Source organism: Pezoporus flaviventris, unplaced genomic scaffold (assembly GCF_033815535.1).
Source record: "Pezoporus flaviventris isolate CSIRO_AGI_PZ_B2104156 unplaced genomic scaffold, CSIRO_AGI_Pfla_v1 ptg000046l, whole genome shotgun sequence".
NCBI lineage: Eukaryota > Metazoa > Chordata > Aves > Psittaciformes > Psittacidae > Pezoporus > Pezoporus flaviventris.
In genome coordinates this window covers 1,679,748-1,696,796 of record NW_026892594.1, presented here as the reverse complement: position 1 = coordinate 1,696,796, position 17,049 = coordinate 1,679,748, and the positions used below count along the sequence as shown (strand labels likewise).

Here is a 17,049-nt window from a genome sequence, read left to right as displayed (position 1 = left end):
AGTTAATTCCCGTGTTGGGTTAATCCAGCTGCATGTGGGTGTAATGGGAAGTGGGGGAATGCCACGGTTCTTTTCCAAAGCTGGGGTTTGCACAGACCTGTGGGAGAACGGGGCTTCCTCCCCATTTCACAGGCTGAGAAAGGCCGAAGACAGGCTGAGAACATTGGGGCTGTTCAGCCTGCAGAAGAGAAGCTGGCGTGGAGACCTCAAAGCAGCTTCCAGTGTCTGAAGGGGGCTACAAGGATGCTGGAGAGGGACTCTTCATTAGTACAAGGGGTGATGGGTTCAATCTGGAACAGGGGAAGTTCAGATTGGATATAAGGAGGAAGTTCTTCCCTGTGAGGGTGCTGAGGCAGTCTCCTGTTCATGGGTGCTTTCAGCCCAAAATGAAAGGGCAGTGTGTGGAAGATGCCTTCACCACTTCTTCCACAGATGGGCAGCACTTCCCCTCCAGGTTTGCAGCAGTGTGAGTGAGCGACGACTTCATTCAGAGGCAGGGGAGGGAGCAAAAAGGGTTTGTGTTACAGCTTTTTGCCAGATCCTGCTGCTCACTGTCTCTGCCCAGCTCTTGGTAATGATAATCCCCAGCATTTGCATCACATTTTCCAGCCATACATCTCAAAATACTTTCAAAAGGTTAGTGAAGGCCATTACAGGATCAAGACTATTCCGGACCACTTTGCACCAGAGGGTCAGCCTCTCTTTTCCCCTTGCTCTGTGAGCCCCCTGGTCCTGCAATAGGCTTTGATGGCTAATAGAAAGCATCCTGCACCACTCGAGAAAGCGATGCCTTTGAAAATGCATGGCAGAGCCCCTTTATACCACTGTGCCAGAGTAAAGGAGCTATAATTTACAGGCACTTTCAGGCCTCTTTCTGCTGACACAGTGGTGTAAAGGGGTCTGAGTACAAATGAAAATCAAGCCCGATGCGGTGGTAAAATTGATGCCTTTCATTTCGTAGTCAGGCCACACAGCGGTGGTGAACTCAGGCGGGTCTTTGTGTTTAACCCTGGTGTTTCTAATGAACTGAATTTAGCTCTTAAATGGGGCTGTATTTCTCTCAAGTTGGAGCTTATTCTTTCTTGACTGTCACTGAACTTGTAACACATCTTGCTGTATTGATTGCTCACGGGGAACTTTTATTTGTGGGGATCTATTAATAGAGAACCTTATTTAAAAGCCAGATTACAGATGATCAACACGTGCCTGACCTCATGCGGGAGAAGGACTTAGCGAATTCTGTTGCTTTGTTACTGCCACAAAGGTACATTTCTTTCTAAACCAGAAAAAGCTGCACATTTCTAACAAATGCAAAACGTCTGCCATTAACTTATGAAGGTAAATGTTGAGTGCTTGTATTATTTGATGAATACCTGTTGCTTCGGTATAACTTAGTCTAAATGACAGCTTTCTATTTTAGCCTCTTAAGCAATCTCTTTTCCCAGTACTTCTTCTTGCTGTTCCAGTAACTGAACAGTTGGTGTTCTTCTGCAGATGCCCAAAACGTGGTCACATCCCCTTCCCAAGTGTTCTGAACCTTCATAATACAATTATCCATCATGCCTTTTTCCATCTCAAAGCTGTGCACATACCTGAACGGAGATCTGGTGTCCTGGGGTGATCCCTTTCCACTTTTGCCTTGCAGGCTGTTGGATCAGGATCATGTTAAACCACTCGGTGTCTATGGCATGTTTTACACATGAAGTTGGCCTTGTCCATGCCCCGAGCTGACCACAAGACTGTAGATAGTCCCGCAATAAGATAAGGTTGTCAAGCCCTGCACCTAGGTCAAGTGTATTCATTTTGCCTGGGAACACTTGGTTCAAAATGGTGTGGGACATCTTCATTCTGATCTAGCTGGTTCAGAGGAGAACCAGAGGTAACCAAAAGGAAAAGGTCTTCTTAGGCATCTTCCTAAGATCACGCATCACTATGGCTCATATCCACACAGCTCAACCTGTTCTTTGCTGACATCTCTGGATGCTGCAGAGATGACCATTGTCATCTCCTCATTGCTGCACCGTTGCCCGCAGCATGCCTGGAACTGGTACTTAATCAAGAACCGAGACACTTGCCTCGAGTCACGGGTTTCCCCAGGTGGGACTCCCCTTGAGCAAGGACAGGAGAGCTTTGCCAACATCAGCCACTGTAAAATGTGCATCTGTTAAGGCCAAACCAAACCATCTGTGATCACATGCTAATAAATCACCATTGGTAGTTTTAATAGAAGCTACAGCTGTACCTACGCTTATAGAAAGCTGCTACAAGCAGGTTGCAGACTCCTAGCTAATCTTTAGACCTTGGATTCAGCAGATACAGCACATCACTTGGAGTTACTCCATGCTGATTGGTAAAAGCCTAATGGGGGACCCAGTGTCAAGAGAGCAGAAGACTTTCAAAAGACATCTGGAGAGGAAATATTAAGTATCCATCCTGACATAGAGCATTGATGAGCCTTTTATCAATGATTCCAAGGGCTGTCTGCAACACTATGGGTGTATTTTCTCCCAGAGAGCCTGTGGATTGAATGGATTGACTGGACATCAAAACGGGATTATTACCCCTTTAAGTGTCAATTCAGCAAAATGATCTTGGATTTGAAAGCAAAGCTGTGTCTGTTGGTCTCTTAACACCATCTGAAGCTGACCAAGAGCTAAGCAGAGCAATTCAGGCAACGGACGAGAGTCCTGCTGGTACCATCTGAGCTGTGTTGGCTTTTGGAGGGACTAAAACCATGGAACACTTGTTGGGAACAGCAAAGTGTTAAGACTAACCTTCGAGACCAACAGGGAAGCGCTGACCTCATGAAGATGAAAGGGTTGCTTTGGTAAACCTGAGTATTCAGAGATTCCTTTGCTTGTTCTGTAACTTTGGTGATAAAATTCCGTGGTTTAAAGATGGGTCTGCTTTGCTGGATGTCAGGGAATGAAACACAGTCATCAGCCAACTAAAAGCTCTTGTTTTCTTGTCAAAGTGATCTAGTGCCTTTCAGGCTCTTTTCTCCCCTTGAATGTCTGCAGTGAAGCTGTTTTTATGGATTAGCAGTTGCAGATTTCCCCAGCCTCAATGCTTTACATCAAATATTTAATGGTTAGAGAATGAGATGTTGTTTTTCTGACCTGGATGCTCAGCGTTCATGGTGCTTTATCTCACACTGTAGGCGCACCACCGTGATGCTGTCCCACTATTGATCCAGTGCTGTGGGGTCAGCACTTAGCTTGCCATCATGATTACGCTAATTATTCTTGTTCCATCTTCCTTCCTTCCCACCCACCAGCATTAAATGCAGGGGATTGTCATGTAAATAAGTTACCTAATTAGCAGTGCTTTCCAACCATTTTACAATGAGGATCCTCATGAGTAACACCAGCAGATCAAGGCTATGTGGAAATAACTCCAACCAGCCCGCGGTTCACTTCAGTTGGTTCAATGTATTAGGATCTGTTCATCTCTTCTGAAGAAAACAACTCGTTGGTGTCAAAGATGGGTAGCAGTCAGTCTATCTGCTTCTCCTGGGTTTGTTAGAGGTGACAGCTTTACTCTGCTGCGGAAGGGGCAAAATCATGTTCAAAACTAAGTGACAGGACTAAAAAGCATGGTCAGTCATTGATATCAGCAGTGTGTCACTTTGCCATGATGCATGGACTACAGGATCATCCTGATCTAACCAGCACTTGTATTCATATGGAATTTGGGAGAAATGACTCTTAAATAAGCAGGAATTATAGAGAAATCAAACTGTGAGTCTGATGTAGCTGTTGCAAAACATAACCAATGTTCCTGCTGATGTGAAGGTCATCTTTGTGCTTCCCTTCTTTTCCTGTGAGTGGATTCTGTGTGTTTCCCATTCTTCAGCCTACATTTGAAAACCCTTTGTAGTTCCCATAGATACTCGTATTGACACCTTTCTCTGTATCCTCCTGGACAGCACTCATTCATTCTTGTCTGTCGTCCAGCACAGGCCTCGCTGCTGCTCCTCCTCTTGCCTTGCAAACCAAGCTTAAAGGCAAACAGCTCACAGAACACTTCTGGCTGTAATTGTCAACAGCCCCAAAAGAAAGGATCCTCAATGTATTTCTTAGTTGCATTGATCTTCATTACACTTTCTTCACCTTGTCCCTGCTTCGTGCAAAGAAGAGCAGCTTTGCTCTCGGCCATCAGGACACCCACTGACCAGTAGTTCTGTTCCTTGCCCTTGCAGTGAGTACAATAGACTGGGAGGTTGAAGGTCCTTTTAGAAATAGATCCCTCTCAGGACATCTTCTACCCAGGATATTTTGCAGTGATGTTTTGATGGCATTTATTGGCAAGGTGCAGCTCAATACCTCTGAGGAGAGAAAGGAAAAGGTTAAATTTATGCTTCTGTTTGCAAGGGAAGTTAGATGGAATCTCAGATGGTTTGGAGCATCACCCTTGTTGACCAGTCCCTTAACAAAGCATCTCAACCCCTGGTTTTAGTTAAAGGCTGAGTTATGCTACTTTGTAAGTGTCCTTATACACATCACTGATGTTTCTTTAATAGTTCTGAGGAAGCCTTATGTGCAGGTTGACAGCTCAGTATAGGTTGGGGGGGAGAGGTGTTAATATTAATCCAAGTGCATGGCCAAAGCTTATCTTCCTTATTTAGCTGCCAGAAAGTTGTTTCAATTCATGCAGGACACATCCTAACAGCGGTGTGGAGAATCTTCCATGGCTGTTGTTCCCCTCTGCCTTGATTCACACAATGTGTTTTCACAAATGCCCAGCGTTCCTGCTCGCTGCTCACCAGTGAGGTAACGGCAGAGCTGGTGTGCTCCCAGGCAGATATCCTTGACGTATCATTAATTTGATGATGCACACGTTATGTTCATTCTGAATGCTGTAACGAATTCTTTATTAAACTGAGCTAACATCATGGCTCTAAGGACACAGTGCCTTGTACAAAGCACTTGGCCTTGTTCTCTGTTTCCCTACCACTTGTTTTTGCTCATTCATTCACAAATCATAGAACCCCAGATTGGTTTGGGTTGGAAGGGACCCTAAAGCTCACCCAGCTCCAGCCCCTGCCACGGGCAGGGACACCTTCCACTAGAGCAGCTTGCTCCAAGCCCCTGTGTCCAACCTGGACTTGAACACTGCCAGGGATGGGGCAGCCACAGCTTCTCTGGGCACCCTGTACCCAAAGAAGGGAAGAACTTCTTCCTTTTATCCAGCATAAATCTCCCCTGCTTAAGTTTGAATAATGTTGACAGTTTTCAAGCTATCTTCTCCTCCTGTTGAAACCAGTGACAAATGGGTAAAGAAATTTCTTTGGGGGTGAATTTTCAGCTCTGTGTAGATTGATGGAAGTGTCTCCATTGCCTTTACTGTCTTGAACGAAAATGAAGCACACTGCTGGTTTTGGCTGACCAAGCACAGAGAAGGGTGAGGAACACCAAACAGGCAAACAAGTACATTCCATAGCTCAAAAGCAGATGAACAGCTTTTTACTAAGCTTTTTAAATCAAGTCGCTTTTGAGCTAATAGAATTCAGCCCAAGCAATAATATTGCTGGGGGAGGGGAGGGGGTAGGGAAGGGGAAGGTTACATTATAAATAACTGAAAACAGAATAATTTAACCCTGAGGAGGTTTTGTAGTTGGCGAGCATTGGAACAGCAAATCCTGAACTTTCCAAAGTGATTCCGAGCAGCTCTGTGAAGAAGGACTTGGGGGTATTGGTTGGGGAGAAGCTTAACATGAGCCAGCTTCAGTGTGCGCTTGAGGCCGGAAAGCAACCGTATCCTGGGCTGCGTCAAAGGAAGTGTGAGCAGCAGGTCAAAGTGGGTGATCCTGGCCCTTTACTCTGCTCCCGTGAGACCCCACCTGCAGCACTGTGTGCAGTTCTGATGGCCTCAACATAAGAAGGACATGGAGCTGTTGGAGCAAGTCCAGAGGAGGCCACGAGGATGCTCAGGGGCTGGAGCACCTCCGGTATGAAGACAGGCTGAGGAAGTTGGGGCTGTTGAGCCTGGAGAAGAGAAGCTGTGTGGAGACCTCAGAGCAGCTTCCAGTGTCTGAAGGGGGCTACAAGGATGCTGGGGAGGGACTCATCATCAGGAACTGATAGGACAAGGGGTGATGGGTTCAAACTGAAACGGGAAGTTCAGGTTGGAGATAAGGAAGTTCTTCCCTGTGAGGGTGCTGAGGCGCTGGCACAGGGTGCCGAAAGAAGTGGTAAATGCTTCATCCCTGGCAGTGCTCAAGGCCAGGTTGGACAGAGCCTTGGGTGACATGCTCTAGTGGAAGGTGTCCCTGCTCATGGCAGGGGGTTGGAATTGAATAAACTTAAGGTTCTTTCCAACCCAAACCATTCTATCATTCTGTGATCCTTCCATATCGATTGTCTTCAATTGTGATAACTCTCCTACTCCTAGCTCCACCTTCACAATTTCACTTTATTCAGTGAAAAAAACCCTGCTCTTCGGAGTTTTATCTATGACCCAAGAGGTCTTTTGGGGTTTCCAAGCCTTTTCCACACTTGAATGCACAGTGCTTAAAGAAAAGCGTTGAGCAACCAAACCAGCGTGTTGTCATATGATGGAAGTAGCATTTTTTGCACTCAGAGAGACCTTTTTGTCTGTCCTGATTATCCCTTTCCCGAGCCTGCATGCTTGCAGTAGGTAATGGCAAACAAACCGCTTGTGGAGGAGTTATTGCCTATTTCAGAGTGCTAATTTCCTGGTGAAATGCATGCCCGCCAGCAGAGGCAGGTGAGGAGCTCCGCAGGCAGCTCTAACGAGACAATTCATTAAGTGGCGAGTGTACACACGCCATAAGAAAACATTAATTCCCCAAATGAAAAACCAATAGAGGGTTTAGCCCGTCCTTTATCACCAGTGACAGTCTGTGCTCTCCTCATCATCAGTGTTTACTGAACTGATGGGCACCGCAGCCCAGCCTGCTTATTACCACTCATCGCCAATGAGGTTGCAGTGAGTTTTTTCCACCACGCTGCTTTGTCCCCCTCTCACACTGTTGGATTCTAACACAGAGCGGAGGGGAGAAGCACATGGATGGTGCCAGCCTTCAGTTTTGCCTTGCTTGCCACAAGTTTGGGCCACAAGTGCTCCTTCCTCCTCCGTTCTCGTTAGAACCTCAAGAGAAAATCCCTTCCTTAAGTATCTTCCCATACAGTCCTGGTTGCCACTACTAGGGAACAGAATTCATTAGTAGGAATTTACTATGAGTACTATAAATGAGAAGCTGTCCCTGAGCTTGCTTTCTCTTTACTTCTTGTCCTTTAAGCACTGACATAACTTTGCCCCCTTCAGCACCAGCAAGTGGTTTTGCCGTTGATCCTAGTAAAAGGTGAGCTGGACCAGTGCTGAGTATTTAGGTAATTCCATCCTCCCATGTCTTGTTTGAAAGGTCCCAACCTCTTAAAGTATGGCCTTCCTTGGTATTTGTTTTGTTTTAGCAAGAATCCTTGGTCTTTCCTGTGCTTCTCTATCAGTTGCTATGATCAGCTGTGATAAATGTTCTCTATGTGTCAGAGCTTTGCAGAGATCAGGGCCAAGGAGGAGGGTTGAAGGTTGGACTAGATGACCTTTAAAGGTCCCTTCCAATGCAAACCACACTGTGGTCTTGGAAGTGTTGGAAGGTGTCACTGCTCTGACTGATTTTTCTCTATATTTAAAACCTATAAAGAGAACAATTTAGGTTTCACACTTGTGAAAAGGAAGGGGGAGGACGTCAAACCCAAAATCTAGCTTTGGTTCCTGAATTCCTGTAGCTCTGAAATGAATCTCATGAACTTCGGGAGAATCAAAATCCAGCTCCAGATTTTATGGCTCATTCCAGTCCTTTTCTATAAAGCTGCTGCTCTGAGATCCCCAAGCAGAGCAGTTTAGAGGTAGGCAGTGAGTGATCTATGCTTTAGAGCTTCAAATAATACTCCGGCAGCCCGAAACAGGTCCAAGTGGCCATATGGGTTGCATATAGTTGTTGTTGTTCATTATTTCTCAAGCACTGCAGGTGTGCAGAGCACTTTGCAAGAGGATAAAAACAGAAGACCTCTGCTCCTAGGAGAGCTTACACCCCAAATGAAATCAGGATGGCATCTCGAGAGCGATAAGAGATCAAAGTGGGAGGAAAGATAAGCAGGAAGAGAAAAAGGGCTTGGGAGGAGGGTCCTGGTATTTGTTCCCACCGAGAGGGAATGTTTGGTTCTCTTTGGTTGTTCAGGCTTTTTAATCTCCAGCAGGTTCTGACATGTCACTGCAGCCGAATGCAGCTATCTCCATGCAGCATATGTATACATCTCCGTATAATATATACATCTCCATACATACACGGATGCGATGCCCTGTGCCACTTGTGTCACCTTTCAGTGGGGCAGTGCGCACCTTGGCAATGTTCCTGTCACCTCCAAGAGCCCTTGCTCACCAGCATCACTACAGCAGCAGCTTTGCTTTACTCAGCTCCGGCCCAGATGAGCAGACTGGTGCTTAATAGAAAGAAAGGGGGTTTTTGCAACGGTGACATGTTTTAAGAAGTATTCATTTCCTCCTGCTATTTGTCTTCAGAAGACGGAATTCACCTGGCACAAGTCTGCCTTTGGAACTAAGTCCTTGTTGTTGCGTCTGATGTGCACACCGTATGATATACTCTATCTCCTTCAAAGAAACCCCCATATAATCACATATCCAAGTCATCCCAACTTCACCCAATGCTTTTTCCTTCAAATATCCGGATATCCTTTTTCTTGTTGGTGGTGGAGGAGCCATTTCATCTCCCACTGGCATCACCACCTCGTGACGCTCAAAGCTGTAGGAACAGGAGATGTGGAGAATTTGGCTTGAGAGGCAGTGATGGATAAAAACAATGTTAGCCAGGTTTTGCATGCGGGGAACTAAAGCATAGGAAGAGAAAGCAGTGCACGAGAGCCCCAGAAAAGCCTCCAACAGAGAGAAGAGTTACCCCTGAGCCTCTAAAGGCCTAATCCAGCACCTAACCCATATTAGATTCCATTTTCCATGGGTGTATTTGCAACTGTTTGGAGTTTCCTTTTCTGGAGAGGAAGGGAGTAAGAAATTAAAGTTTTAAAAGCTGTGAATTAGTCCCTAATGCTATCTGTGGGGCACAGCAAGTGTTTCATACTGCACCCCTATTCCAAATAAGAAGGATTTTTGCCCTTTTCCCCTTTAAAGCAAATACGCTATGGAAAGCCTGAGCATGTTGGAGGTTCATTTCTCATGTTCAGGTTGCATTGGAGCTGGGGCAGAGCCTGTAAGCTTAGATTGATTGTTCTCCTTGCGTTATTAAATCACTGAGCTCTGTTTGTGGCCACTGCGCTCAAGCAGGGAGCAGGCAGGACTCACTGCTGTAGACCTCAATTGGTTCCAGGGTTTGTTTAGGGGCAACACGGCAGGTTTTGTTTAATATTCCAGAGGTCTGGCAATTTACATCCATCGATTTACAAGGCACAATCTGTCTGGAGGCACCAGCATTGCACTGTATTGCAGGATGATTGAAATCAGTGCTGACAACAAGTGCGTTAAGTTTATTTTTCTCAGGTTTGCTGGAATGAAACCTTCCTTCTCCCTGGTGTGAGATAACCTTGGCTGTGCTTACAGCCGGCTAGAAGAAAACCCAAGCAAACCATAACTGTTATCCAGCAGCACAGGAAGCTCACTTAAAACAAATGGAATTCATCTGTTGAGTTGCATGATGGCAAGGGCCAGTGGAGCAAGGCTGGCCACTGCTTACGCACCCACTGGGTATTTTGTTGGTGAGGAAAGCTCATGTTCAGCTTGGTGTAAATGGGTTATGAAGTAGGAGAAGGGGAAGAAGGAGTGGATGGCTGTTGATCTGCTGGTTTGCTTTTCCACCATTTCAGTTAGAGGTATCTCCCTCTTCAGTAGACAGCTCAGAGCATGCTCTGGTGTGTTGAATATCTGTGCAATGCAGGACATTTGCCCATTCACCCCTTTGCCCAAAGAACTGGCCAACTCCAAAGCCAGCTCCAAATTACATTTAAATCAAGGCCCCCTTCATAATTAAGGCTCTGATTAGTTTTTGCTTCTACAGCTCTTTCTGTGGCTTCATGTTGCCAAGAATGATGGAGTAATGGGATTTTCTCATGGGCTGTGAAGTGGATGTCCAAAGGAGAAGGGAAAATTGATGGGCTCAGAAAGGCTTCCTTTGATCTCAGAAAGCAAAAGGACACTCCAGTGTCCTCATTGTGCATAGGAGTTGGTGTGCATCCTCCAAGCCATCATAGAATCATAGAATGGTTTGGGTTGGAAAGGACCTTAAGATCGTCGAGTTCCAACCCCCTGCCATGAGCAGGAACACCATCACCTCCATGCTCTGGGGGCTCTGAATACCCAGAAGGACTTCAGCACTCTGGCTTTCAATAAGGAGCAGATTGTCCCCATCTCCCTCCTCCTCTTATCTCCACTGACAAATATAATTACAGCTTCACTTAAATGGCTGTAAATGAATTCTGGAGAGTGGAAAAACTGTGCATGTGTCTCTCCACCGCAGAAATGAGCTGACTCTTGCGTTTCGGATGATGGGTCCATCCATCTCCAGTGCTTGCCGGGAGTTAATGCTGCAGCGAGTTGGCACACTCAAACTAGAGGCTGCAGCCCCAGCACTGCTAAAGAGAGATGATTCTTGCAGAGAGTCCATCTCCAGGAGTGAGGCTGATGGAAACTTCTCAAAACGTAGGATTTCGTACTAAAAATAGGTGGTTTATTCCCCCCCAATAACAAAGGTGAGGTTTCCTGCTTTGTGCTGTGACCAAACAGCACCCTTAGATGGGGTCCTGAGCCAAAAATGCTGCTACCCTCCAGGGAAATAAATGTCACTTGAAGGTCTTGAAGCTGGAAGGTGGGTGCAGCTGCACAAACAGCTCTCCCAGAGCACCTTCTGAGGGTCATTTCTTAACACTGTTCTCTGGGAATAAGAAGCTGTGTAAATAAACCCATCACCCCCTTGCTGATAATCCCATTTTCTTTGTGGGAGAGACTCCAGTGAGCAGATTGAGGCTGGGAGAAGTGTTGGGAGGGGGCATCCGTGTTATTCCTGGCTGGATTGTCACCTTCATTTCCCTCTTTGTTTCTCCTTTATGCCCCAGGCCAGTTCATTGTGTTCAGCAGCATTTGCCAGGCTGTGAATTTCTCTACCATGCTCCTTGGTTTAAAAACAGCCCTTCATAAATCCAGCTGTGACTGCAGGAGCTGCTCAAGGAGGGTAATTCCAGGAGCTGTGTTTTACAAGGCTTCATCCATGGCTGCTCTGCTCTGCTTTAATTCACAATACATTTAGATGCACAATTAGGCGCTTTGCTGCGTGCAGTCCTTTTGCATTGCCCCTCTCCTTTAATTGTACAGTTCTGTCTTGTATGTTTACCTCCGTTTCCATTTATTTCACACAAAATTGAGTCTTTTCATCTCCTTGTTCTGTTTCTTTCTTTCCAGACAAGATGTGAAGATGTGTTTAATTTTAGGAGCAAATCCACAGCTCAGCGTAGGTTCAAAGCCGGTCTTTGGCTGTGCAAACAGCAGCAATGGCATTTACTCCATCAGACTCCATCGAAATGCAAGTTTATTGTCCTTGGTGGTGTGCAGGTCCTTTCTGTGCAGAGCTGCATTGGTGTCTGGCTGAGTGTTTGTCATGTAGCGGAAGTTAGTGCAAGAAAAGAAGGGGAGATGTTTCTTAAAGCCAGCAGATGACATACCTCTGTTACCCAGGTTGATCACAGAGCAAGTGCCAGCTGGAAATGTGAAGTAACCATGAAAACCAGCAGATACGGGAGAGCAAAAGAGTGTTCCCCAGGGAAAGGCTCTAGTCATGTTGTGCTGCCAGCACAGCTACAGGTTGGGCAGAGAAGAGATTCAGAGCTGCCCTGCGGAGAAGGACTTGGGGGTGTTGGTTGATGAGAAACTGAACATGAGCCGGCTTCAGTGTGCGCTCGCAGCCCAGAAAGCAACCGTATCCTGGGCTGCATCCAAAGGAACGTGACCAGCAGGTCGAAGGAGGTGATCCTGCCCCTCTGCTCTGCTCTCGTGAGACCTCACCTGGAGCATTGTGTGCAGTTCTGGTGTCCTCAACATAAAAAGGACATGGAACTGTTGGAACAAGTCCAGAGGAGGCCACGAGGGTGATCAGGGGACTGGAGCACCTCCTCTATGAAGACAGGCTGAGGAAGTCGGGGCTGTTGAGCCTGGAGAAGAGAAGCTGTGTGGAGACCTCATAGCAGCTTCCAGTATCTGAAGGGGGCCTATAGGGATGCTGGGGAGGGACTCTTCATTAGGGACTGTAGTGACAGGACAAGGGGTAACGGGTTAAAACTTAAACAGGGGAAGTTTAGGTTGGATATAACAAGGAAATTCTTTCCTGTGAGGGTGGTGAGGCACTGGAATGGGTTGCCCAGGGAGGCTGTGAATGCTCCATCCCTGGCAGTGTCAAGACCAGGTTGGACGAGGCCTTGGGTGATATGATTTAGCGTAAGGTGTCCCTGCCCACTGCAGGGGTTGGAACTGGATGATCTTAAGGTCCTTTCCAACCCTAACTATTCTATGATTCTATGATTCTATATTCAGGTCAAGATAATTGAAACCAGAAGGGGTGCAGAGAGTTGCTTTTGTCAAGCAACTGCCATCCCTGGAGGTATTTAAAGGACCTGTAGATGTGGTGCTTAATGGTGTGTTTTAGTGGTAGACTTGGCAGTGCTGGGTTAACAGTTGGACTCGATGGTCTTGAGGGTCTTTTCCAACCTAAATGTTTCTATGAAGAGGTGCCAGGGATGGAGAACTCCATAAGGCACATAATAATGTTGGCATGTGAAAAACCAAGTATGAAACATCAGTGAATACGTTTTGGCTGGGAATTCAATCCCAAATTTGAACCTCACTGTTAGAGAAGTGGTGTTCTGAAGGAGCCAGCAGGGGCAGAAACCTGAACAGCTCAATACACACAAGTTTATCTCAAGGCCATGGTACACAGGGCTCGTAGGGACTGACTTGATCCAGGAGATCCCTTGCAATCCCATCATTTAATTCAAGTGGAAGTCATCTAAGTGGGGCTGCCTGATTTCAAACATTGCTCATCACAGGAAGTCATTACTGAATGCTGCTTGAATGAGGACTTGAACTCAGATATTTGGGATATGCTTCCTCTAATTAGGAAGGAATGGATGATACAGCGTGTTACTCTTGTTACTGAAACTACATCTTTAGCTCGAGTGGCAGCAGTTTATGTTGCAGGGGAGAAGGTTCAGGGTTCAGGTAACTGTGATGAAATATAAGGGATGAAGGCTGCACAGATAGATCTGCATTGACACCTCTCCAAAACTGATGATGGGATAAACTTAAGATGGTTTTTCAGAGCTCTCAATGGGAGGGAAGCAGTTGGTCCAGGACCAACTCATACGTGTTACCTGGTTTTCAGTTGCTTTACTGCCCAAAGAGCTGTGTTTTATTAACAAGAAGGAAAAAAGCCTCCCAGACGCCTCTGAAGGGATGAGGGCAGGCAAAGAGTCACTCAAGATTGCACAGGGAAGCCTGTGGTGACCAAAAAAGACCATCTGTCGTGTCGGTGCCATGCTTTGGCTCCCAAGCCACAGTTTTCTCCCTCCGAACAGAGCAAGATAAATGTTCCTAGATTCTGCAGCTACAGAAATACTCATCACAGAGCAATACCTTCCCAAGCAAGGTAGTTGATTAAACCTCTCAGATTCACTTCGGAGTTTAATCAATTGCAGAAGCAGTTTGTTGCCTCACACACTCCCAAATTATAGATGTGATTGCTCAGCCAAAGGTGAGAGAGAGCACACGTAGTTAGGCTGGAAGAAGGCAAGATGTTGTGGTTGCTAAAAGGGGGGTGGTGTTGATGAAGTGTGTCACTGTGTTCTCTTGCTAGCCATGTCTCCTGGTCAGGACAGCCACTCCATCAGTATGGAACACCTGCCTGCATCCGAACAGATCCTGCAAACCCTCAGTGAGCTGGCCCGGTCTTTCCAAGAGATGGCTGACCGCTGCCTGCTGGTTCTGCATTTGGAAGTCAGGTAAAAAACCCTGGATTTGGGGATTGTGGGTGAGCTCGGGAGGCTTTAGGTTAAAATGAGACATATTATGGCATCTGAGGCAGGTATACTTGCCTGCTGTAACATCAAAGGTCATAGAATCATCATAGAATCATTTGGGTTGGAAGGGAGCTTAAAGCTCATCCAGTTCTAACCCCTGCCACAGGCAGGGACACCTTCCACTAGAGCAGCTTGCTCCAAGCCCCTGTGTCCAACCTGGCCTTGAATACAGCCGCAGGTTCTCTGGGCAACCTGTTCTCTAGGTCATCCCATAAGTGCCAGAACCCATCACCATCATCATGGATGGCCAAATGTGGGATGGAGGCAGGATACTGAAAGTGGAATTTCCTTGGGAGGTCTGTGTCTTATGTGTCAGAGACTAGGAATACTGTGGTCTGAGGGGGCTTTGACCTTCGAAAACTGCACAAAGGTTTTAATAGCCTAACAGGTCTCTGCACATTTGTTAGCCATGGTGCTTTGGATTGCAAATAGGAGCCTTTCTCCCTACTTGAAATAGGGACAAACCCGGAAACCAGCTGGATTTGTTTAAAGGGATGGATAATTTTGTGATGTCTCTGCCTTCACATGCAAAGACCAAAGGCAGCAAACCCCTTTCTTTATGCTGCCAGCTGCCCACTCTGTAGCTGGGAGGGCATTTTTCCTTACGTATCCTGTGGACCAGGTGTATTGCATTGCTTCCCTTTCCTCTGAAGCATCAAATAGAAGCGGATGTCATGAGACAGGCAATGAGATTTGATGGATCATAAGTTTGTTCTGCTCTGACATATCCCAAGCTATACTGTGTCCTTGTGTACACAGGCAGAGCTCTAGTGAAGTCAGTATGCAGCTTTAAAAACAAACAGGCATTAGTTATTGTCAGCAGTCCTTCAACCTGTTATCCATCATCTGATGGCCACTGAATTGCAGGCATCGCAGGTGAGCTGAGGTTTGAAGGATTCCAGGAAAAGATTGGTAAGATATGGAAATGGAGCAGCTTTCCAGCTATGTATAATAGGAGGTGATGCCAAAGGTAAACCAGACTCAGGGTACGGACACCAGCCTGGATGGGTTTCTGGCCTCACACCTCTCTGGCTTCCCATCACACTTGGGTTAAGCAGAAATAAGAGCAAATTGCTTTGCTGTAGCAAGTCCAGAGGAGGCCATGAGAATGCTCAGGGCCTGGAGCAGATCCTGTATGGAGACAGACTGAGAACATTGGGGCTGTTGAGCCTGGAGAAGAGAAGCTGTGTGGAGACCTCAGAGCAGCTCCCAGTGTCTGAAGGGGGCTCCAAGGATGCTGGAGAGGGACTCTTCATCAGGGACTGCAGTGATAGGACAAGGGGTGATGGGTTCAAACTGAAACAGGGGAGATTTAGGTTCAGTATAAGGCAGAAGTTCTTCCCTGTGAGGGTGCAGAGGCACTGGCACAGGGTGCCCAGAGAAGCTGTGGCTGCCCCATCCCTGGCAGTGTTCAAGGCCAGGTTGGACACGGGCTTGGAGCAAGCTGCTCTAGTGGAAGGTGTCCCTGCCCATGGCAGGAGGTTGGAACTGGATGAGCTTTAAGGTTACTTCACCCCCAACCATTCTACGACTCTGTGATTCTAAATGCAATTCACTTTAGAGCAGACCACTGCCCATCTCCTCTAGTGCTTCTAACAGGAGCTCCTGTTCGATGCTTTAAATACACCAAAGCATGTTACTCTGTGCAGCCGGTGGAAAGGATTGAAAGAGAGATGCTAACAACCAGGAAAATCCCCAGTGAAGTGGGAGCTTCCCAACGTTCATCCCTTTGTGTTTGCAACCACCTGCAGTAATGGAGAGATTTGCTTCCTTAAAGGAAATCTGCACACTCAGATCATTAGCCACTTCTTTTGCTGCAAAGAACCATGGACTTTTAGGTTACTTAAGTCTGTTGTGGTATTTTCCTATAAAAAGTCCTATGTACAATTGCATAGAAACAGGCACTAAAGTATAATCCCATGTTTTACTCTTGGAATTGCACTAGATTGAACTGGCTTGTGACGGCCACCTCGAGGATGGTTTCCAGGAGGACAGGGGACATGGAAGCCAGGACATACCTATCATAGCTTCTTCCACCTCAACACAGCTCCCTTTTCTTCAGGCCAGCCTGGTGTGAGCTTTCAGTCTCTGTGTCTCAGTCTCAGTGTGCTGATCCTGAGTTATGCTTTGAATGCAAGGGATGTTTCACCCAGGCTTAAATGCAGTGTTATTTTTTACTAGCTTGAACACTGGAAGGAAATTAAGATGCCAACACTTTGCATACCCCCTGATACTTTAGCACTGGGGCTGATGCATTGTAATATTTCTCTCTTCTGTCTTGCAGAGTTCATTGCTTCCACTACCTGATCCCACTGGCTAAACAAGGGAACTATGCCATCGTTGCCAACGTGGAGAGTATGGACTATGACCCCCTCGTTGTCCGGCTCAATAAGGACATAAGTGCTATTGAGGAAGCCATGAGTGCTAGCCTCCAGCAGCACAAGTTCCAGTACATCTTTGAAGGTCAGGCATTTACCATAAAATCATAGACTCATAGAATGGTTTGGGTTGGAAGGGACCTTAAAGCTCCTCCACTTCCAACCCCTGCCACGGAGAGGGACACCTTCCACTAGAGCAGCTTGCTCCAAGCCCCTGTGTCCAACTTGGCCTTGAACACTGCCAGGGATGGGGCAGCCACAGCTTCTCTGGGCACCCTGTGCCAGCGCCTCAGCACCCTCACAGGGAAGAGCTTCTGCCTTATCTCCAACCTGAACTTCCCCTGTTTCACTTTGAACCCATCACCCCTTGTCCTATCACTCCAGTCCCTGATGAAGAGCCCCTCTCCAGCATCCTTGTAGCCCCCTTCAGACACTGGGAGCTGCTCTGAGGTCTCCACGCAGCTTCTCTTCTCCAGGCTCAACAGCCCCCATGTTCTCAGCCTGTCTTCATATGGGAGGTGCTGCAGCCCCTGAGCATCCTTGTGGCTTGTTCTGGATGT

General features: G+C 46.8%; 1 protein-coding gene across 1 annotated transcript in view; it reads left to right on the top strand.

The window, feature by feature from the left end:
- EXOC4 (exocyst complex component 4) overlaps positions 1-17,049 on the top strand; it is a 394,793-nt gene that overhangs the window by 343,444 nt on the left and 34,300 nt on the right. The window contains exons 15-16 of the mRNA XM_061467959.1: positions 13,889-14,033; positions 16,396-16,574. Of these exons, the coding sequence (XP_061323943.1) occupies positions 13,889-14,033; positions 16,396-16,574 (324 nt within the window). The remainder of the gene's footprint in view (positions 1-13,888; positions 14,034-16,395; positions 16,575-17,049) is intronic.